Source organism: Culex quinquefasciatus, chromosome 1 (assembly GCF_015732765.1).
Source record: "Culex quinquefasciatus strain JHB chromosome 1, VPISU_Cqui_1.0_pri_paternal, whole genome shotgun sequence".
Lineage (NCBI taxonomy): Eukaryota > Metazoa > Arthropoda > Insecta > Diptera > Culicidae > Culex > Culex quinquefasciatus.
In genome coordinates, this window is record NC_051861.1 from 122,911,593 (window position 1) to 122,933,387 (window position 21,795).

General features: G+C 38.9%; 5 protein-coding genes across 7 annotated transcripts in view; 1 reads left to right on the forward strand and 4 right to left on the reverse strand.

The window, feature by feature from the left end:
- The first annotated feature begins 15 nt into the window (after positions 1-15).
- LOC6038326 lies at positions 16-13,900 on the forward strand. Its single transcript, XM_038254353.1, has 5 exons — positions 16-309; positions 10,119-10,769; positions 10,873-11,287; positions 11,355-11,451; positions 12,105-13,900. Exons 2-5 carry the CDS (start codon positions 10,142-10,144, stop codon positions 13,668-13,670), a joined length of 2,706 nt encoding a protein of 901 aa, XP_038110281.1. The 5' UTR covers positions 16-309; positions 10,119-10,141; the 3' UTR covers positions 13,671-13,900.
- LOC119767052 (ficolin-1-like) lies at positions 1,140-2,205 on the reverse strand. The gene is made up of 5 exons (XM_038254393.1): positions 2,127-2,205; positions 1,950-2,072; positions 1,542-1,885; positions 1,358-1,484; positions 1,140-1,304 (listed from the first exon to the last, which is right to left on the reverse strand). The coding sequence occupies exons 1-5, from the start codon at positions 2,144-2,146 to the stop codon at positions 1,199-1,201; spliced, it is 720 nt and encodes a 239-aa protein (XP_038110321.1). The 5' UTR covers positions 2,147-2,205; the 3' UTR covers positions 1,140-1,198.
- LOC6038327 (ficolin-1) lies at positions 6,672-7,701 on the reverse strand. The gene is made up of 4 exons (XM_038254404.1): positions 7,639-7,701; positions 7,476-7,577; positions 6,887-7,420; positions 6,672-6,829 (listed from the first exon to the last, which is right to left on the reverse strand). Exons 3-4 carry the CDS (start codon positions 7,312-7,314, stop codon positions 6,721-6,723), a joined length of 537 nt encoding a protein of 178 aa, XP_038110332.1. The 5' UTR covers positions 7,315-7,420; positions 7,476-7,577; positions 7,639-7,701; the 3' UTR covers positions 6,672-6,720.
- On the reverse strand, positions 8,503-10,120 carry LOC119767051 (fibrinogen-like protein A). Of its 2 annotated transcripts, XM_038254380.1 has the most exons (5): positions 9,719-10,120; positions 9,523-9,628; positions 9,346-9,468; positions 8,737-9,294; positions 8,503-8,681 (listed from the first exon to the last, which is right to left on the reverse strand). In XM_038254380.1, the coding sequence occupies exons 3-5, from the start codon at positions 9,411-9,413 to the stop codon at positions 8,576-8,578; spliced, it is 732 nt and encodes a 243-aa protein (XP_038110308.1). In that variant the 5' UTR covers positions 9,414-9,468; positions 9,523-9,628; positions 9,719-10,120; the 3' UTR covers positions 8,503-8,575. The 2 variants fall into 2 exon arrangements, with proteins under 2 accessions (XP_038110308.1, XP_038110301.1); XM_038254373.1 differs by having other exon boundaries at positions 9,523-10,120.
- Positions 13,901-15,660: 1,760 nt separating the features above from the next.
- Positions 15,661-21,795, reverse strand: part of LOC6038325 (protein unc-13 homolog A) — a 93,006-nt gene continuing 86,871 nt past the window's right edge. For both annotated transcript variants that reach the window (XM_038265398.1, XM_038265349.1), the window contains exons 12-24: positions 19,345-19,617; positions 19,113-19,271; positions 18,930-19,055; positions 18,698-18,865; positions 18,343-18,624; positions 18,060-18,281; positions 17,834-18,000; positions 17,142-17,430; positions 16,934-17,080; positions 16,664-16,877; positions 16,501-16,602; positions 16,276-16,438; positions 15,661-16,085 (exon numbers count right to left, since the gene is read on the reverse strand). In XM_038265398.1, the coding sequence (XP_038121326.1) occupies positions 15,920-16,085; positions 16,276-16,438; positions 16,501-16,602; positions 16,664-16,877; positions 16,934-17,080; positions 17,142-17,430; positions 17,834-18,000; positions 18,060-18,281; positions 18,343-18,624; positions 18,698-18,865; positions 18,930-19,055; positions 19,113-19,271; positions 19,345-19,617 (2,478 nt within the window). In that variant the 3' untranslated portion in view covers positions 15,661-15,919. The remainder of the gene's footprint in view (positions 16,086-16,275; positions 16,439-16,500; positions 16,603-16,663; positions 16,878-16,933; positions 17,081-17,141; positions 17,431-17,833; positions 18,001-18,059; positions 18,282-18,342; positions 18,625-18,697; positions 18,866-18,929; positions 19,056-19,112; positions 19,272-19,344; positions 19,618-21,795) is intronic.

The window sequence follows — 21,795 nt, forward strand, 5'->3', positions numbered from 1 at the left end:
GAGCAAACGAAGCAAGCCTGGCGAAGACGGCGGCCTTTGGTGTTGGTGCAGGTGCAGAGCGCGCTTCATAGTGAAATTTTTCTCCAGCCGAGGCAGAAGCAAAACGCTGCGACGCTCGCTCGACGGACAGAAACCTCTTTTTTTTTTCTTCCTCTGCTGTCAAAAGGGAGGAAGACATAGTGTGTGAGGGGGATTTTTGGGTGTTGAAAATTCGGCAGTTTGCAGTGTCCGTAGTGGTGTGAAAAGTGGTTCCGGAAGGCGTACAGTGGCCAGTGCAGCCCGTGTGCCGTGGAGTACGTGGATTCCGAGGCAGGTTGGGGGCGAAAATTGAAGTTTTTGTGCACCCTTCTTGGGTGCGCGCGGTATGACAAGTGGAAAAAATGGAGTGAAAATTTCTTCCCCCCTTTCGTGTTCGCCCTAGCGCTCCGGGGCCGCTCTTTGCCATGGTGATGGGCAAAAGGGGGCCTACTGCGATGGGGTGCCCATGGGTGGGGGGAACTTTTCCTCTAGTTTTATTGTTTTAACTATTTCGGAAGCTAAATAACCATTCTGATTGAAGGGTAAACTGTAAATTTGGCTTCCCGTGCAAAAGAACTAAACAAAAGAAAACAAGAAATACAGTTTCTCGAGCTATTCTGAAGAGAAAAACTAACCAAACCTGTAGTTTTGAATTAAAACAAATCGATACTATCAATTCTAGTGTACCGTTCTGGCATCTGTCAATAGTTTGTAAGATTTCCTATGATGATTTTGCTATAAATTCCCGGCTAACATTTTCACACCCATTTTTAGGTACGGCAACAATGGCGGATGCGCCAACCCATTGTAATATTTCTGGTCTATTATTGATTTTTGCGCTTGGGTTCGCCCTTCCAACGGCACACAATGGAGGGCAGCATTGTAACCCTCCCCCTACGAGTTGTGTTCTTGCGCAATGCGAACGGGACGCCAATCTCCGTCGAAAGAGTCGATTTGGCGGAAAAGTGTTTGCTGAAACTCGCGCGCCAGTCGGAAAATGAACTGATACGGATTCATGCTTGCTGGTGGTGGGGGCGAATACTTTGCGACGAATCGGCATGTCATCTACAGTGGTGACAATGGTGAAAGAATGGATGATGTGGGATTGGCGACCCATTTGATTGCATAAATATTACATAGCTTACTTATTATTTTTCCTTAATAAAAAAAATTGTAATCGCTATTTACGGCGAATCATCATCCGGCTGAATGTTGAAGCTTTAGGCCTTCCTTCCCAATAGATTCCATAACCGTCTGCGTTTCCGGTGAATTTCCCATTGAGATCACTAGAAATATAAATCAAGGAAGGTTAAAAATTTTTGGTTTTTTTTTTACTTACGAGGAACCACAGGCAGAGGAGCCGTACCACCAGCCTCCTAAGTAATCAATGGCACAGTTTTGAGCTTGGTTATCATTATCGTTATCAAACGTTGTAAATTGAAAATCGGTTTGCCTTCTCAAAGAGTCTGCAATCGTTCCAAAATACATCCTCAGCTTAGAAATCTTGTACTTTTCAGCCTCACCAGAAACCTTGAAATCTGAATAATGAGCGTACCCGTAACCATTAATCTTGTCCTTCAACTCGATCACCAGTTCATAGTCCCCACTGGTAGTGATCAGATGTAGCAGCTTCAGACCCAACCAAAATTCGGTCGATTTACCGACCAGTCCAAATCCACTTTGGTATTCCTTCCAGGATCTGGTAAAATTAACGGACCCATCAAACCTATGTTGAACCACCAACCATCCACCGTCAAACGAATCCATTTCACACAAAACTGGGGAATGCGACGAACATTTATCGCAACGGATCTGGTACAAACCTGAAGAATTTGCTAATCTGCAATCTGTCAAAGGCTTTTCACGGCTAAAACATAAAAAAAAACTCAGTATCTGAGATTAAAGTATAAATAATTAATCATCAAACTAACGTGGTGCTATCAGCAATCGTCAATACACCACTCAAAAGTCGTTCCAGGAATGAGTTCTGTTTTTCGAGCGTAACTCTTGTGGAATCCCTAATTTGGGACAACTCCTCCAACATTTGATTTTGTCTAAAAACTAGATGAAATCAGATTCACAAATGAAGAACTAATACCTTACTAAACCTATTCTGCAAATCTTCCATTTGAAATTGCAGCAATTCATATCCGAAGCCATGGTTTAGCTCGTCGGACGAGTTGGTATTTCCAGACGAAAACTTGGCTAGAACAGCCAAATTAATCGACAGAAGAAGTAAGAATTTTTGCCACATTGTTTCTTTTTTAAAGTGGACGACAAGCAATTCAAACTTTTCAAACAGTTACAAATGTGTTCTGTACACGAACTACTGGAGGTGCTCTAGGCTGGTGTGTTTGGTTTTATTCGGTCTCCCATGAATGAATAAAATTACCTTACATTAAAAAAGGTGATTGGAGCAAATTGGCCAAAATTGCACTTTGGATTATTATACACTCAAACCCCGATGGTTTGACACCAACTATTGTCAAACGAACGGGGTCACGTTTTAGTTTGACACCCCTTTTACACGAAGTTCACACACACTACTAAACGTTTGTTTTGATAGTGTGCGTGAGCGCCGTGTAAAAAGTGACAGTTCGTCACTTTTTAGTTTGACTTTGACCAACCAACGGGGTACAAACTAAAAAAGTGTCAAACGAAAAAGTGACCAACCACCGGGGGTTGAGTGTATTTTTATTTTATTTTTTTTTGTCTCCGACCTTAAATGACTTCAATAAGCTTTTGTATACTATAAAATTTTAAGTTGTAATGTTTTTGACTACCAAGTCGGAAAATCGGAATTCGCCAAAATCAGCAAAAAACCGGGAAAAGCCGGGAAAATGTAATTTTTTTTTAAGTCGGGAAAATTCGGGAATCCTAAGGATATTTGTTTAAAAATTATTGTTTAACTCTTAAAACATTTTGTATTAAAATTTTAAAATTAAATTCACTTAAATCTTATTTAATAACTTACTAAAACAGAAAAACTTTTATACGTTGTGAATAAATAAAACAAAATTACTGAAATTTTTAAAATACAAATCCAAGAAATATTGATTTCAGTTATTGCAAATATGTTTCAAGAATATGTCAATTCAAACATTTCACTTTAAATAAGTGGTAAAACATGGAACCATATCAAAATGAATTTTTCATTGAAAATAAAAACAGTAAAATACTGACAACTACACAGAAAATAAAGTAGTAATCCAGCTGCGTGTAAAAGGCCTGGGTGTAAAATAAATTTTGCATTATTTTATGAAATTCTGTTTAATATTACACTCTGAAATATGTAGCTCATCTGTATGGGAAACCTACTTGACCGAAATGTCAAGCTCACATATACATTCATCCACTCCAGTCTGATGGCCGAGCAGGCTAAGGCGCTAGTCCTCACTAATGGTGCTGGGTTTGAATCCGGTCGGTTACAACTTTTTTTTTTGTGTTTACAAAAATTGTGCAGTAAGTGTCTTTTTTGACGAAGGTGATGTGCATAGGGAGATGGCGTCGCTATTTTTAGACCGCATTTTCCACTTTTTCACATCGAAACCGACTACTTTACCGACTTCATTTTGCTGGGCGAGATAGGACGCCGTCTATTTTTAGACGATGACTCAGCACTTTTCCACTCTTGCACTTAAAAAAAACCAGATGGCAGCACGATGTAACGCTACGTCCCTATGCTTTTGCACGTGATTTTACCATCGGATTTTTTGCTTTTTTTACAAAATTGATAAGGGAACTAGTAAAAACTTATTTTTAAGAATTACTTGATATTTTTCTAAATTTTTTGAAAGAATAAAAACAAAAATCATGTTTTAAGCGTTCTATGATTGCAAATAATATAAAATTAAGAATAAAAATTTTAATTCAGTTATCTTTAACTTTTTGCCATTTCCACTTGAAGCGATGAATCAAAAACTATACGTTATTCAAATTTAAAAATAAACATTTAAATTGAAAGTATTGTTAAGCTTTCGGTTATTTTTCAAATACCGATTGACTAACTGACTGACTGATTGATTGATTTTGGTTCTACTCTGAATCAAAAAATGAGTGCTTCCATTTTTAAAGTATTTTTGGGAATTTGTTGCTATGTTTCAATTTTTACGAAAAAATTTCAATAGTTTTATTTAATTTATTTAGATTTTTTATGGTTGATATTGACTTTTTTCATAAAGAGTTTTTGTGATAAGAAATACCTATATTTGAGTTTCTGGAAACGTCGGGAATTAGAAAATGGGATTTGAATGGTGTTTTAAGGCCGATGCAAATATTTTGCAAGGTTTTTGTACTTAAGCTCTGGCCGAGCTCAAGAAGGTAGCAAAAAAAATACATATATTTAAATAACTTTTTTGTTCCAAAAAAAAAGGCATGGAAATTTCATTACAGTCCGGACCCGATCATCCGAACCCTTGGCAAAATTTGACTTAGGATACTCGAATCACGAAAAAACTAAATTTTCGTCCTTTTATTTTTGATGGACGAGCTTAAGTATGACCCCTAAACAACGCTAAAGTGATCCAGAATTTTTAAATCCAAAATGGCGGCGATAAACTATTGAAAAAATGCATTTAATAATTTAATAGGCAATCAACTATTCAAATTGGACAATTTTGATATTAAAAATAAGAAAATCTAAAAATACGAAAATAAAATTGTTTGTGATTCGATTATCCGAAGTCCCATACAAACCTTCGGATAATCAAACTTCGAATAATCCAGGCTTCGGATAATCGAGTTTGGAGCAGTCGGATTTTCGGATTTTTTATTGTTTAGCTTAAATATGACCCCCAAACTTCTTTAATGGGATTAAGAATTTTTAAATCAAAGATGGCGGCCAAAATGGCGGTGGTACAATACTAAAATAGTAGTTTATGCAACAAGTTGCAAAAAGAGGATTTTTTCAGCACGAGTCGTACATTTATCCAACGAGGTTCACCGAGTTGGATAAATACGAAGAATGCTGAAAAAATCAAGTTTTGCAACGAGTTCCATACAACATTTTTTGCAATTCCAAAAAACACACACTGAGTGAAATTTTAAGTAAAATTTTCATGTTTTTTCATGTTCATGTATTTGTATTTTGAGTGCTGAAAAGGAGAACTTTTCAGCATTTATTTTGAAAAGTGTTGCTATTCGATTCTGTTATTTTTGGTACAGAAAAGTAGGCTATTTCGTCGTTTAAGAATGACAGGAAAAGTAAATAGTTTCACGACGGAATTGCAAAAAATGCATTTTTCAAATTTATAGGTAATTAACCATTCAATTTTGACTAAAATGGGATCGCAGAACTCGAATTTGATGTTAAAAGTATGAAAATAACAAAGTTATTGCGGAATGATTCCCCCGAAAGCTTTAGATTATAACACAACCGGTGAGGAATTCCCTACTTGGGGGAGAATTTGACTGTTCTAGGGGGGAATGAGGATATAATAGAAATTACATTTCTTCAAAAGTGTTTGCCAAAAACTTAAAACAAAAATCTTTATCGAGTTTTTGCATTTTGTAACAAGAATCTCGTTTACATGATCAATTCTAAGAAAAAAAACAGGGGCCATTAAAAAAAAATCTGTGGGTGGTAATGACACGGGGTTTAAAAAAGTGAAGCAGGTTTTCTTTTACTTCTTCTTGGCGAAAACCTGCGCAAGCGAGATCGCTTATGTCAAAATCTTCGCGCCACGTGGTTTAAAACGTAAACAAAGCGAGCTGATGATGCAAATTTATGGACACTTTTTGAAATACAATTTCTATCAATTTTTGGGCAATTTTAGTATCCGTGATAAATTACATAGAATAATAAAGACAAACTTAATGCCAAAAAACAGTTTCTAGCACCATACTAATGCTAAATGTTTTAATTAATTATTGCATAAGACATTTTGAGAAATCATGCGTAATCGCGCAAAGCTACTTCGACAACTTGAATGTAGATGGCACAAGAGATAGTTTGCTTCAGAAATTTGAAGAAAATTTGTTCCTGGTGTCATATCCGTTCGGCCGTTGTAATCAACTTTTCGGATGTATTCGAAACATGTTTCAAATACCTAATTGTCTTAAGTCTTTGAAATACTGTTCGATCATGAGCAGCCTTTATATTTGTATATCCCTCCCTTACGTCAATGTCAATCTGAGCCAGGGTTGCCAAGTTGCCAGATAAATCTGGTTTGCCAGATTTTTCAAGTGAATGCCAGATTAAAGATCTATCATTATCTGTCCCAGATTTTTACAGATTTTTAATTTTCTGCATATTTAGAGCAATTTTTGGATTAAAATTGAATATAAAAAAATGTATTTTATTAAAAATTTAAATTAAATCTTTTTGAGGCCGAGAAATCAAAAAAATACAACTCGATTCTGTAAACTTTTGAACAAATTCGTATCCTCCCTCCCCTTCCCTATTCAAAATTGTAAGATTTTCGTCTGTCAGATTTGTTTTCGGTACTTGGCCAGATTTTTTCATTTTAACCTGGTAGCCCTGATCTGAGCAAGCAAACACCCTCAATGTTTACCACTGTTTATTGGACCTAATAAAAAAATCTAGAATTCCAGAGTTTTTTTTTAAAAAAAAAGGCCCAATAAACCAAATTTTCATTTTTTGCTTTTTGGGTATTTTTGCAGGCTTTTGGAGAAAAGCACGACTGGATCGGAACTACTTTTCAATAGGTTTATTTTTTACAAATAATTCTTATAAAATCATGCCTATTTTCGAAGAATCATCATTCGGCTAAACGCTGAAGTTTTTCCCAAATGTATCCAGAAAATGGCATTACCTTGCGCATTTTTCTCGTATGGTCCATTGAGTGAACTGCTAGAAAAATAGTGTTCTTTAGTGACAGATAATCCGAACATTGCACATTCCCTCTACCTTCCACCGCAGTTATTATACCACCAGGCGGCGCCAGAATGGTAATCCAAAGAGCAACTGCCCTCCCGCAGGTCATTGTCCTGATCAAATGTGGAGAATTTACTATTTTGATGGGGCCTCAACCCATCGCCAATCGTTCCGCTGTACTCGCCCAGGGCTGACATCCGGTACTTTTCTGCCTCTCCAGCGATCTTGAAATCCTTGTACCGAGCAAAGCCGTACTTGCCTGTCTCATCGATAAGCTCGACCACCAGTTCGTAAGCGGCGCTGGACGTAACAAGGTGCAAAGTGTCCAACCCTAGCCAAAACTCGCTGGACTCTCCGACGGTTCCGAACCCCCCCTGGTACTCGCGCCAACTTCGTACAAAGTTGACCGAGCCGTCCGTTCGTTGCTGAATCACCAACAATCCACCCAGGAACGACTCCATGTCGCAATAAACTGAGACTGGGAACGACTTGGTGGAAAGTTTCAGCTGATAAACTCCGGAATCGATGGCGTTTATGCAAGAGTTTATAACATTTTCAGGATTTCGACTAGAAGAAAAAAAGAAAGATAGTTCATGTAATTCATAAAATAAACAAAACATACTTGGAAGGTTTTGCGATTGACGTAATGCCGAGCAGAAATTTGTCCAGTTTGATCTCTAATGTTTTCTGAATGTTAGTCACCTTCTTCACAAGTTCTTCAAGACTGAAATAATAAACGTAAATTTATCAGATTGTTAAAAAATTGTTTGACCACGCAACTATACCCGAGACAAAGGTGGTCATGGCGATGTTCAAGAATTTCGTATCCAATTGCTCCTTTAAAATCATCTTCAATTGCAAAGGAATAAACAGGAAGTTCGCCAAAACATACCAGAAGCAAACAGAAGACGACTGTTTTCAACATGATGTTGATCGTTTTTTAAGCGCGCACTGAATGTGCTTCCCCAAACCCGCAACGGATTTCCAACGACCGAGCCCAATTAGGAACTCATCTTACAATTACTTTACACAGAAAAATAATCATGGTAATATTACATCTTTTATGTCAGAAAAAAAAGGTTAATTTTACCCTTGAAAATGTGTAATTTTATCACTTTCTGCTGAGATATGGTCATGAAAAATTTAAAAAAATAGATTATTTCAGTGTTAGCCAATTAGCCCTCGTTTTTTCATCACCAATATCTCGGGAACTAACGTTCTGAATTTTTATAAAAAATTTACCAACACATTCAAAGTTTGTTTACGTGGCTGCTAGGAATTTGTTTGCATCAGATTTGCTATCTCTTTAGCAAAAGTTTTTTGTCAGGCGACTTCTAGCTGGTTTTTTTGACTGACCGCCCGATATGTCAGCCAACACACTTCGCAGGGCTGTGACAGCTCGAGCTTGATCATTGTTTGCATCAGGACACTGAGACGAGAAGTTTGTCATTTTCAGGTTAAATAAATTTTTTTACTGAACCTAGAAAGCCTTATTGCAAATTATGAAAATTTCAGCATTTAAAAAAATTGTATTTTCAAAAAATACTAGCAAAATACTTTTGTTTTAAATTTTAGTAATGTACTTTTTGTGAGTACGTTGAAGAATGTGAACCTGGATGTGATAGTATAGGAAACATGAAACAGTTTTGTAAAATTGCAGCATTATATTTCTTCTAACCACCATGATTAATCATTGCTAAATAAAATAAAATCTTTTCAAACCTACTTCCGACGAATCATCATCCGGCTAAACGTGGCAGCTTTGGACCAATCGAACCAATTAATTCCATATCCTTCCCCATTTTTGGTGAATTTTCCGTTAAGTGAGCTGCAGTTTAAAACATTCATCATTTGCATAAATTTAATCAAAAAATCAAACTAACCTGTAAGCGCAACTCCCATACCACCATCCTCCGCCAGAGAAATACCTCACAGCACAGCTTTCCCCCCTCTGATCATCGTTGTCCTGGTCAAAAGTCGAAAATTTTCTATTTCTGTGATAGCCCAAATAGTCCGGAAGTGTGCCGCTGTGCTCGCCCAGCTGCACCATCCGGTACTTGTCCTCCTCGGTGGCAACCCGAAAGTCCGTGTACCGAGCGTAGCCGTACTTTCCGGCCTCGTTTTTCAGCTCAACCAGCAGCTCGTACTGGCCACTGTTCGTAAGTTGGTGCAGCAGTTCAAGGCCCAGCCAAAACTCTGTCGATTCTCCGACCGTTCCGAACCCGTTCCGGTACTCCAGCCAGGTGCGGGTAAAGTTGACGGAACCATCCAGCCGCTGCTGGAGAACGAGCCAACCGCCGAAGAACGTGTCCATGTCGCAATAAACCGCGCTGCGTAAGGCCTTGGAGGACAGCTGAAGTTGGTACTTTCCCGAGGTGGACACCATTTTGCAGCAGTTTATAACCCGTTTTGATTGTGGCGTTTGTTGCTTAAGAATTTCACTGAAAAAATTGTGCTGGAAAATTGAAGTCAATTGTGTTATCTTAACTTACCTAGAGATGTTAGTTATAGTCGATATTCCGCTTAAAAGCTGATTCATCATCATGTAGTGCCTCTCCATCAAGCGTTCAGATGACTCTTCGACTTGAATCAAATGTTTAGCCAATTTGTCATGTCTGAAAATTTAATTGAAACAATAACTTGAAAAAATAAATACAAATCAAGCTCACCTATGCTGCAGGTGATCGAGTCGATGCTGCAGAACTTCATATCCAAAATGACCGCCATCATCACCAATTCCGTCAGGTTCAACGTTACTTGTAGAAAGCACAACACCTAACAAAAGAAAGCATACCAAATTTCTGAACATGACGTTGACTGGGTTAACTTCGGACACAAACTCGGTTCAACGAGCTGTTCTTATACCTGTTGCTGCGAATTTTAAGTAGCATTGTCGAAAATTTCACTGGTCACAATTCTCGGAATTCGGTTGGGGCTCTTAGGGTGCTTCTAAATGATTTCAATTACTATTTTAAATTTGATTTATTTGCACTGATTTGAATTTGTTACAAGACTTCCAAAAGCACAACAAATATTCAAAAATTGATCCACCCTAACTATTAATTAATATTGATGAATGAACTGGACAGCTGCCATGCTTGGCACTGCTTTGGAAGTACAAATTTCGGTAGTCGTTTTTAGTTCCTTCCTGGAAACTAAAGCCGATTTTGCAGTATAAAACATATAAATAATAAAAACAACAAGTTCTACTATTTTTCTTTTAACAAGCTCACATTATAAGTGGATCTCCAAAACATTCTTACAGGTTTAGACACTACCTAACTCATCATGTCCTCGAAGCGCAAATCACCCCCGAACAAGCTCTCCAACGCCGGTTCTCCGGCGTCCCCACCGCAGCACGAGAAGAACAACTTCAAGAAGATCTCGCTCAAGAACGAGGACCTGATCCGCTCCTCGCCGGTGAAGGAACTCAACTGCGCGTTCGACGCCAGCTTTCTGTCGATGCAGAAGATGCAGTCCCAGCTGGAGCCCAAGTTCGTCAAGAACGAAATGCACAACAGTGGGGACTACATCATGGGCGGAAGTCCGCACCACCACCAGCAGCAGCTGCATCACCACCAGATGTCCGGAGGTCACCTGTTCGGGGGAATGCCTGGCGGAGCAGCCGGAGGTCATCCGCTGATGATGGACGGCGATTTCCATCAGTTTAATCTGCCCTTTCTGAACGTGGCCAGCTACATTCTGAAGGGATCCGATCCTGCCATCGGGAAGAACGACAACTACCAGCTCACGATGAACCTGGACAGCTTGAACATCTCCAACAACCAGGCGGAAATGGCCCACCAACAGCAGCAGCAGCAACAGCCGGGACCACCCCGCAAGATGAACAACTTGATACTGAACCATTTAAAGTCCATTGTGGACAACTTTGACAGCTTGAATAACAATGTTAATGGTGAGTTTCGCCTTAAATTTCGGATATGCTTGAGAAATTCGTTTCACTTCACTAAACCACACTTTTTTACTGTCACTTTTGTCACTCCTCCTCGCCTACTCAGATAAAAACTCGTACACCCCACCGCCGCCATCGATGCCAACTTCATCACAACAACAACAAACGTCATCCGCCATCAACCATAACAACAACCACAACCACCACCGCGCAACCTCGGACGAACCACCGTCCGGCGGTGACGCTGCGAACAACCACGACGACAAGCAAAACTACGAGGGATTCCGCTCGCGGCTGGACGAACGCATCAGCAATCTGCAGCTGAGCAAGCGCGAGATCAACCTGATGCGGCTCAACCTCAGCCTGCTGGACTTTCCGAACGAGATTCCGCCGAGCCTGCTCAACAACAACTCAGGCCGGAATTATGGTGGGGGCGGTTACGATGGCAGTAGGCCACCCGGGGACGACCTGAACTGCAGCAATGCCTCGCAAAACAATGCCAACATTAAACTGATTAAAAGGTTAGCGAACGTCGCAACTGTCAAGATTGGAACCTTACAAATGTTTTTTTTTCCTTCGCTTTCGCAGAAGCTTCAAGGAATCGCTGTACGAGAAGGAGAAGAACATCAACCGGCTCATCATGTACTTCACCATCTGGCGCGAGATGCTGCTCAAGGCGGAATTTGTAAGGCTCGGCGGGCTTAAGGGATCGCGACGACGGAACCAAGATTCTGAAAGTGGATTCAACTACTGTGATACGGCGGCGAACCAAGTGATACTACCAAACGTATTTTACCACCACATTGTTATACAACTTCTATGACGAACCCATCCTTTCTCGATACTAACCTCTAATTTGCTATATATGTATTTGTTTTTGATTCCAGCTGAAAATCGAATTATATATCTGTGATACTATCAAACTGGCGAAAGGCCCCGGAGGGGCCACCACCCTGCTAGGTGAATCGATTGGGGTCAAATGTGATTTTTTGGGGTTTTGATTTTTACTGAGACGTCAATTTTGTTATAATTTTTAACTTGTTTTTAAAACACTCATAAGACGTGTATTTTGAACTTTGAAATGGACATGAACACGTAAACTGTGTCAATGTAAACATTGGCGAAGGTAACCTTCTGTCAAACGCAGGGTTGAAATCACTGCTAAACGTTTATTTTCGTGACACTGAGTTAAAAACTCTCTATGGATTCATAACCTTCGGACATAAATTCTGGCAATTTTCTTATAATCATACATTTTCAACCTTTAAAATTTCTATTTAATGCCATGTCATTCCAAAAGATTCTAACAGTTCCCTCTTTTACCCCGTTCGACGCCAGGCCGACAACAAAAAGTACAAATTCAACAACAATTCCAAATCGAACCTGGACGCGGCCGCGTCCACGGTGACCGCTGCTCCTTCCTCCACCGTGGTTAGCACGACGCCTCCGCACGGCCAACAACAACCTCCGCAACAATTATCCCTAGCCGCAACGAGTTCGCTTCCCCGTCGGAGCGACGCTTCCGGCTCGACTCCACCGACCCCGTCCGGCGGCGAGGATGACGTACCGCTGGATGATAACTGTATCCAGCGGTACCGGAACGTTTTCCAGGCGATTTCCGGCAATAGTGGGGGCGAAACGAGGAAGAAGGGTTCGCGGAAGCGACCGCCAGGGTTCATGGACGAGCTGCTGGACGTGGGCCAGGAGGAGGACAAGAGTTCTCCGGTGGACTTGCGGTCCGGACCGACGACGCCGACGTCGTACGAGTTGGAGTATGACGGAGGAGGAGGAGGAGGAGGCGGTAAAAAGGAAGACCAAAGATACTTGAAGGATGAGGCACCGATCAATTTGAGCAAGAGGAAGAGTGATTATAGTCCAATACGGGAGATGGGCAATGGTGGGAAGCTGGGACTGTTCCAGCACTGTGATTTAGACGGGGACGGGATGCGGATGGACGGGGTTGGTTCGCTGGGTAACGATCGCGATCTAGCGGATAAGTATTTGCTCAAGCCGAAGCGGGAACGGTTGGATCCGGAACCGGTAGTGGGTGGGTTGTTCGACTACAAGCCGGATGGCTTGAAGGCCAAGCTCGGGTTGTACCATCAGTCGCCGAGTCCGCATCACAGTCCGGACGGGATGGGAGACGGAGGGTACTCGCTTCCGCAGCCGTTCTTCATCAAGAATCCGGATCTTCACGGAGGAAATCCACCCGGACTTGGAGTTCCCTTCAACAGTAACGCCATGCTGGACAACATGAACCGACACCTGATGCGACAACAGCAGCAGCAACAACAACTTCAAAACACTGTCCAAGGAATGCCACCTGGAGCGAGCACCGGAAGTGGCAGCGGAAGCAGCAAGAAGGACAAATCCAACCACCACCAACAACTAGCAATGGACCTGAACCCCGGCGAACTCAACACCTCGCGTCGATCCGGAGCCGAAAAGAACCACATCAAGCGCCCGATGAACGCGTTCATGGTCTGGGCCAAGGACGAACGGCGCAAGATCCTCAAGGCCTGCCCCGACATGCACAACTCAAACATTTCCAAAATCCTCGGCGCCCGCTGGAAGGCCATGACGAACCTGGAGAAGCAGCCGTACTACGAGGAGCAGGCCAAGCTATCCAAGCAGCACATGGAAAAGCACCCCGACTACCGTTACCGACCCCGGCCCAAGCGAACCTGCATTATCGACGGCAAGAAGATGCGCATCTCCGAGTACAAATGTCTCATGAAAAACCGCCGCCAGGAGATTCGGCAGTTTTGGACGCGGGACTACGACGGGGCCAGCGATCAGAGCTGTGGCCCGATGGACAAGCCTCCCTCGGGAGCGCCCGGTTCCACCGGAGGTGGAGGAGGTAGCGGAGGTGGCGGGAAGGCCATCAAGAATGAGGCCATGTGAGGGATGGTGAGTGCGGTGGCCGGATTGGGCACCGTACCGCCGTCCTTTGAGGAGGATAACTGTGACCAGCGGCAAAGTCAGCCGTTGTGGAGGCCATAGATTGGGGTTTTTTGCTTTTTGTTTTGGGGCTGTGGAAGATATCGGGGAGGGACGTGTTTTTTGGAAGGGGGAAGAACCGATTGTAGCAAGATATTTTTTATTTGAGAAAAAATAAATTATTGGAAGAAGAACAAAATGTTTTCATGTTTTTGACAAATTCCTTTTAACTTAAAATAAAATATTTAAATGGTTACATAATAAAAAAAATTAATTATTTAATAATTTAATAATTAAATGATTTAAAAATTTAAAAATTTAATAATTTAATAATTTAATAATTTAATAATTTAAAAATTTCAAAATTTAATAATCTAATAATTTAATAATTGAATAATTTAAAAATTTAATAATCTAATAATTAATTAATTAAATAATTTAATAATTTAATAATTTAATAATTTGATAATTTAATAATTTAATAATTTAATAATTTAATAATTTTATAATTTAATTATTTTATAATTTAATAATTTAATAATTTAATAATTTAATAATTTAATAATTTAATAATTTAATAATTTGATAATTTAATAATTTAATAATTTAATTATTTAATAATTCAATAATTTAATAATTTAATAATTTAATAATTTAATAATTTAATAATTTAATAATTTAATAATTTAATAATTTAATAATTCAATAATTTAATAATTTAATAATTTAATAATTTAATAATTTAATAATTTAATAATTTAATAATTTAATAATTTAATAATTTAATAATTTAAAAATTTAATAATTTAATAATTTAATAATTTAATAATTTAATAATTTAATAATTTAATAATTTAATAATTTAATAATTTAATAATTTAATAATTTAATAATTTAATAATTTAATAATTTAATAATTTAATAATTTAATAATTTAATAATTTAATAATTTAATAATTTAATAATTTAATAATTTAATAATTTAATAATTTAATAATTTAATAATTTAATAATTTAATAATTTAATAATTTAATAATTTAATAATTTAATAATTTAATAATTTAATAATTTAATAATTTAATAATTTAATAATTTAATAATTTAATAATTTAATAATTTAATAATTTAATAATTTAATAATTTTATAATTTAATAATTTTATAATTTAATAATTTAATAATTTAATAATTTAATAATTTAATAATTTAATAATTTAATAATTTAATAATTTAATAATTTAATAATTTAATAATTTAATAATTTAATAATTTAATAATTTTATAATTTTATAATTTAATAATTTAATAATTTAATAATTTAATAATTTAATAATTATCATTTGTTATTCTAATATCAGGATTTTAGTATTTTCTGATTCTGCAATTTAACTAAAACATTTGATTGTTTTTTGCAAATTTACAGCTCTGACAAGTAGTAATTTTTTGAAGTAACGACTGTTTGTCAGTGACCTGCACGCTGACACAGTTTTAATCATTATTGCAAAATATAAAGTCTTTAAAATAATTGTTGCTTATTTTTCGCGTGAGTTCAAACAAAAACAAACAATCAAGTGTCTGGAAAAACTCCCACTTTAACACCACAAAAGCAAATTTGCACTTCCAACCAACCGGAACAACCCAAAATTACACCCACTATCAACAACAACAGAAGAGGATGTTCAGTGGGGCAGTTTTTGCCGGCCCACCAGAATTTAATTCCATATCATCAATAATTCAACGGCAGATAAAAGCCCGCGTGTTGGTTGGTAGGAGCAACTTTGTATACATAAGGACGAAGGTGGAGGAAGTTACAACATGTGGAAGTGTTGCATAATTGATAGTACATTGATTACTGGCGAACGTCAGGTGAGTGAAGGCTCTTCCCGGCACAAGCCGTTACGATGACCTTTTACGCGAGTACAGGGACGTTTCGGACTATTAACTGCGGTCGACCTTTTCGGTAAAAATTGTTTATTGAAGTTTTCTCTAAGATTGATCGTCCATAGCGTCCGGAAATGGTGCAGCGTGAAAAGAAACTCAAATTTTGGGGGAAAAATACTGTCAAAAGATACTTACACGAATCTCGTTGAGCTTTCTCGAACTTCCGAAGTTCCAACCATTTGACAGGATCGCTGATCTCTCCACCTAAATAACTCAAAAATTCCCAATCCCAAAAAATGGTATTCTTCCGTATCCACACTCTCTCTCACACATCATTCACTCAGTCTCAACCCGTAACCCGTCCCAGTTACCTGATCGACAACGTCCTTCAGCTTCAGGATCGCCACTCCGACCAGCCGATCCTCGCGGGCAAAGCAGTAATCCTTGACGCACGTGTGCAGCTCGAAGAACTCCAGCTGTTCCTCGTTGCCAATGATGCTGTCGCAGAGAAAAAAAACAAGTTTAAACGTCAAAAAATTGTATGGGAATTGACATTTGATGGAGGTTTGACGTTTTCATACAGTGAGATAACCTCACATTTCTGCACCCACAGTAAACGTCAAACGTTGACGTTGACAGTGGGTAAAAAAGCAATTCATAGATAGATAGAAATTGGAAAAATACTCACAAATGGAACGTTTCGTTGTACTTGGGCGACCAGTTGTTCGACTTGGACTTGGTGGCAAACTTGCGCTTCCGGTCGTTCAGGTGGGGCCCGATCAGGTTCACCTCGATGAACGGCCGGAACATGCCGGACGGAACCGTCCACTTGAGATCGTTGGCGGCGATTACTGCGGAACAAAGTGGGCGGTTAGAATCTCTCAAAGTGTTTTGATTGGAAAGGTGGGGATACCTTTGACGGATATCTTCTGTTCGCCGTTCTCCGGGTTGGACGAAACGTCAATCTGGATCGAGACCTCACCGACCGAAGCGTCGTCGTGGTTGATGCCGCCTTCTGCAAATTTAAAATGAAGGGGTAAAGCAAACGTAACGCCCAACTGTCAAAAAACACTTACCCTCGGAAGCGCCCTGTCCTGACACGAACGACTTGATCAGCGTGTCCGTCGTCTGCGTGTACAGGCTCAGGGCGTACTTGAGGCTCTGCAGCTCCGACGACTTTTCCAGGAACGGCTTCTTGAGGCCGTTTCCACCGGCGTGGAAGTACTGCTGGATGGTGTCCAGGGCGACCTCCAGTACGGCGCACTGCTTCGGCGAGAGGTTCTTCTCGATCTGGAATAAATTGAGGTTATTTGGAAGTTCTGAGCGGTTGAAGCGGTGAGACTCACCTCCTTGGAGATATCCATGACACCGCCAAGCATACTCTTGGCGTCCTGCTTGCCGGCCATGTGATTCTTGATCAGCCGCGACATGTCCTCGATCTTCGCGTTGGCAGCCAGATTCTTGGCGTTGTCCGTCAGGTGCTTGAAGACCATCTACAAATCGGCAAGTTTGCGTCAACTCTGTAAATTCTACAAAGAAAATCAAAGCTCCTACCGTCCGGTCCGTCATCGGCGGCAGCACGATCGTCTTCTCCAGCGTCCGGATGACGATCTTCCAGAGCTCCTTCAGGAGCCGCTTCAGCACCGTCTTCTCGCAGGACTGAGCGTACATCGAGAGCGACCCGTCGAGCAGGTCCATCAGCGGCCGCAGCACCTCGTCCGCCTCCATCGCGATCATGTTGGCGTCGTCGGCGGGGGCCGAGTGGAACAGCGACGTCTGCGACTTGACCTGCTGCAGCAGGTCGCCCAGCTCGCGGACGCTGCCCGTGATGCGGGGATCCAAGCTATCAGAGAGAGAGAGAGAGAGTTGGAGGTTATGTTTATAACCCAAAAAAAGAGTTGGTTTTCCGTAAGCGTGCAGTGATTTGTTGACATTTTTGCAACCCTCCTCGCAAACGTCAAATTATTACAAAAATGCTGCCGGATCTATTCCAGAAGAGACCCGGAAAAAGATCCGGCAGCAAGTTTGTTTTGATTTGTGTGAGTGACAGGTGGATGGGTGTTTATGTTTACATTGTTGACAGATGAAAGGTTGCGTTCGACGTGGAAGTGAGTGAGTGACAGTTTAGTGCCAGATCCGGTTGTCGGAGTCCGGATCAGTAGGCGGTTGGGTGGTCAATGATCGGCAGCATTTCTGGCATTTGGTTTTCTGGCAAACAACATTCTGGCGCTAGAAGCGTTACGTACCTGATGGCGAACTGCGTCGCCAGGTCGTCCAGCGCGGTGTTCAGGTTCTGCTGCAGCTCCTTCAGGATGTTGGCGGCGTCCTCCTCCAGCTTGTCGCCCCCCATCGAGTCGAACATCTTCTCCAATTGGACCCGAAGTTGTTGGATATTGTTCATTAAAATACAAGCCTGACAGCGAAAAGCGAGGTTAGTTTCTGAAAAGTTCGAGGTTACCGTAACGCCCTTACCGTTCTTTCTTCATGTGTGATATCGGGAAATTCGGTTTTAACTATATCTACGTAAGCTAGTAACACCTTTACGATAGTTTTGGCGAATCGTCGCATGTACCGCTTCCAGATCTCCGGATCCGGGCAGTCCAGTTTGCTAACTACGTCGAAGCACTGCGTCAGCTGGGTGAACACGTCCACGACCGAGTTGGAGAAGAGGGCGTGCTCGCTGCTCTTTTGGAACTGTTAAATAAGAAGCGTTAGTACCGTTATGGTCTTCAAGATGACCTCGAAATCAACGAACCCCGTCCTTCTTGTCCCGCTTGAACGCCCCGTGCAGGTACTCGAGCGAGACGTCGTCGTTCTCGTTGAGCCACTGCATCACGAACGGCTCGAACCAGGCGGGATACTCGGGCACGGCGCCCTTGTACGGTGGGACCTCCTTCACGTAGTTCGTATACAGCCACTTGACCTTGAAGTGCAGGTTCATGTACGCGGACGACTTGCACAGCCGGTGCTGCTCGTGCTCCTCCAGCGCGTACTTCATATCTATCGCAAACAGGCTCCACATCGTGGCGGCGGAGACCTGCGAGGTTAGAATGTTTTTGTAGCGTAACGCCCAACTGTCAAAACAGGCGTTACACGCCGTTACCACTCACCTGTCCTATATTAAGCTCCTGCGGGAATTGATTAAGCACTGCGCTATAACTATTCTTATCCTCCTCTATTACCGATACGATTAGTGCGATTAGTTTGTGCCAAAAGTCAACGTTCTCTAGCTTTGGTCCGTGGTCTTCCCCCTCGCGCTTCGCCTCGTTCGGGTCGACCTGTGAACGAAACCCCACAATGTTTACAAAGTTTGACAGCCCCGTAAGGAGAGGCGTTACGCACCTGAAATTCTCGATTGTACAACTCGTAGCAGTTCTCGAACAGGAACTGGTACGTTGAGCGTAGACAGGCCTTCACGCAGTCCTTGACCACTGTGCTGGCTCTAGGTGGGCTCGACAATTCTTGTACCTGCAGGCGACAGAGAGGTTAAGTTCCGTTACGCTGCGTTACGGTGCGAGGACTGACCTTCATGCGGAAAAATGTAATACTGGTTAGTAGATCGACCGTGGACTTGAGGTCCATCAGCTTTTCTTGGCTGGAAGCGGGGAAGTTGTTGCGATACATAGACAAATCGATACGGAGAGAGTTGTGTAACTGGTCCAATAGTTTTACGAATTTTTCTTTCTGCGAATCGGAAAAAAAAAACATTGTGAGGTTAGCCGCCATTATTTTTGACAGTTCTCGAGCGGGTACTCACGCCAAAGTTGCTGGCGGCGAAGCGGTCACTAGCCGAGACGGCACTAGAAGCAGTCGTGTGTGCGTAGTAAGCGTTAATGTTCGCTAGTAAGGTACTCATCACGGCCGGGACGCCCGCGCACAGGTACTTGGTCGAGAGGCAATGGAAGTGCGTCATCGCTTGGTAGATGTTCTCGATGCCGTACCGCATCGCGAACTCGTCCACGATCTCCTCCGGGTTCTCCTCGAAGTAGATTTTCCAGCCGTCGTCGCCCTTGGTCTGCGGCAGGTTCACCTGGGGACAAACAGCACGTTCTCATTTAAACAAATTGTAAAATTTCAAGGAGTTTTTTTTAGATTTTTGAAATTTTAAGATTTTTACAATTTTTAATTTTTGATTAATTTTAAGAATCCTAGGTTTGCTCGGATTTCCATATTTTTTTAGATTTTCTGGATTTCTGGATATTTTTAAATTTTTTGAAATCAAGATTTTGTGAAATTTTTGATTTTATTTAAGTTTTTAAAATTTCTGAAATCCCGGAAATTTTTAAATTTTTGCGAATGTTTTTGAAATTTTTAGAATGGAGACCCACCGTCAAGAAGTTTATGACAGTTCACTCCACAAGAAATACATACAGAGAAACCTCTTTTTACGCGGTGGCGTTACGCTTTTTGTTTCGTAGATTTCTCTTAAAAAAAACCTACAATTTGCTTTCAAAATATTGCAAAACATAATTCGTCGTTCCAGATAAATCAACAAATAAGAAAAACTTAACGCATCGCGTAAAGAGGGGTTTCACTGTAGTAGAAAAAAACAAAAACTGCTTGACGGCGGGTGCTCCATTGTTGAAATTTTGGATCTTTTTAAAATTTATATAATTTCTGGAATTTTAGAATTTTTGGATCTTTTTTTAATTTTTTTGGGTTTTTTAAAACTTATTTTTTTTAGAATTTTGGGATTTTTTTTTTAAATTAAATTTTTTGTGAGATTTTTTTTAAATTCTTAAAATTTAATTTTTTTTGAGATATTTAAAGTTTTTTGAATTTAAAAAAAAATTGGGAATTTTTAAATTTATTGAACTTTTGGTTGTTTAGCAATTTCTAAAATTTTTGAATATGTAGGATGTTTTATTTTTTTAGAACTCTTTCAATTTTTTTGAATTTTAAAATTTTTGGAATTTTTGGAATATTTTGAATTTTTAGAATTTCAAAAATTTATTGGATATATCGAAAACTGGGTTTTTTCATTTTTAAAATTTAAGGATGTTTTGAATGTTGTAAAATCTGATTTTGTTTGTAATTTTGAATTTCTTGTTTGTTTTTTGGAAGGAATAGGATTTTTTTATATTTTTGGATTTTTTTTGGTTAAATTTCAAAAACATTAAATTTCTTAGATTTATTTTATTATAAAATATTTGAGATTTTGAAATTATTTAAATTTTGAAAAAGTTTGTTTTTTTTTTACTTCAGAATTTTTGGAATATTCGAAGTTTTAAAATATTTTGACTTTTGAAATTCTTAGAATATATTTTAATACCTTGAGAAGTTTTGAAAATTTGATTTGTTTTTGAATTTTTGAAATTTTGAAAATCAATTGAATTCTTGAAATTTCGAAACTTTTTAGTGTTTTAAATTTCAGGTTTTCTTTTTCATTTTTGTTTCTTTTTTTTTAATTCTTAGATTTTTAGATTTTTAGATTTTTTTTAGATTTTTTTTAGTTTTTTTTTATTTTAAATTTTTTTTTAAAGTTTTGGAATTTGGGAAAATTTTGCAAAATTTTCCAAATTTTCACAATATTTTGGGATTTTTTCAATTATTGTTTTGAAATTTTGGAATTTGTATGATTTTTTTTTTTACTTGTTAGATTTATCATTTTTTTTTGAATTTTATAACATTTTAAATTTTAAGAATTATGGGAATTTTTAAATTTATAGGATTAATAGAATTTAAGAATTTTTCAAAATTTGTTTTTTATTTTGGATTTTTGTTTTTGTTTAATTTTTGAATTTTTAATAGTTTTGGATCTTAAAATTTCTTTTTGTTTTTGAAAAGAAAGAAATTATTTTTTTTGAATTTGAAAATGTATGAATTTCTTGAATTTATGCAAAGTTTTAAAAAGTTTGTTTTAATTGATTATTAGAATTTTTGAAATATTGAGATTTTTGAAATTTTTAAAATCGTGAATTTTTAAAATGTTGTGATCTTCGGAAATTTTTGATTTTTTAAAAATTTGTATTATTTTAAATTTTAGAATTTGAAACCTTAAAATTTTAAAATTTCAGAATTTTAGAATTTGTGGAACTTTTAGAAATTGTGGAATTTGTAGAATTTATGGAATTTGTGGATTTGTGGAATTTTTTGAATTTGCGGAATCAGTGGAATTTGCAGAATTTGTAAATTTGTGGAATTTGTACAATTTGTGGATTTGTGGAATTTGTAGAATTTGTGGATTTTGTAAAATTTATAAAATTTG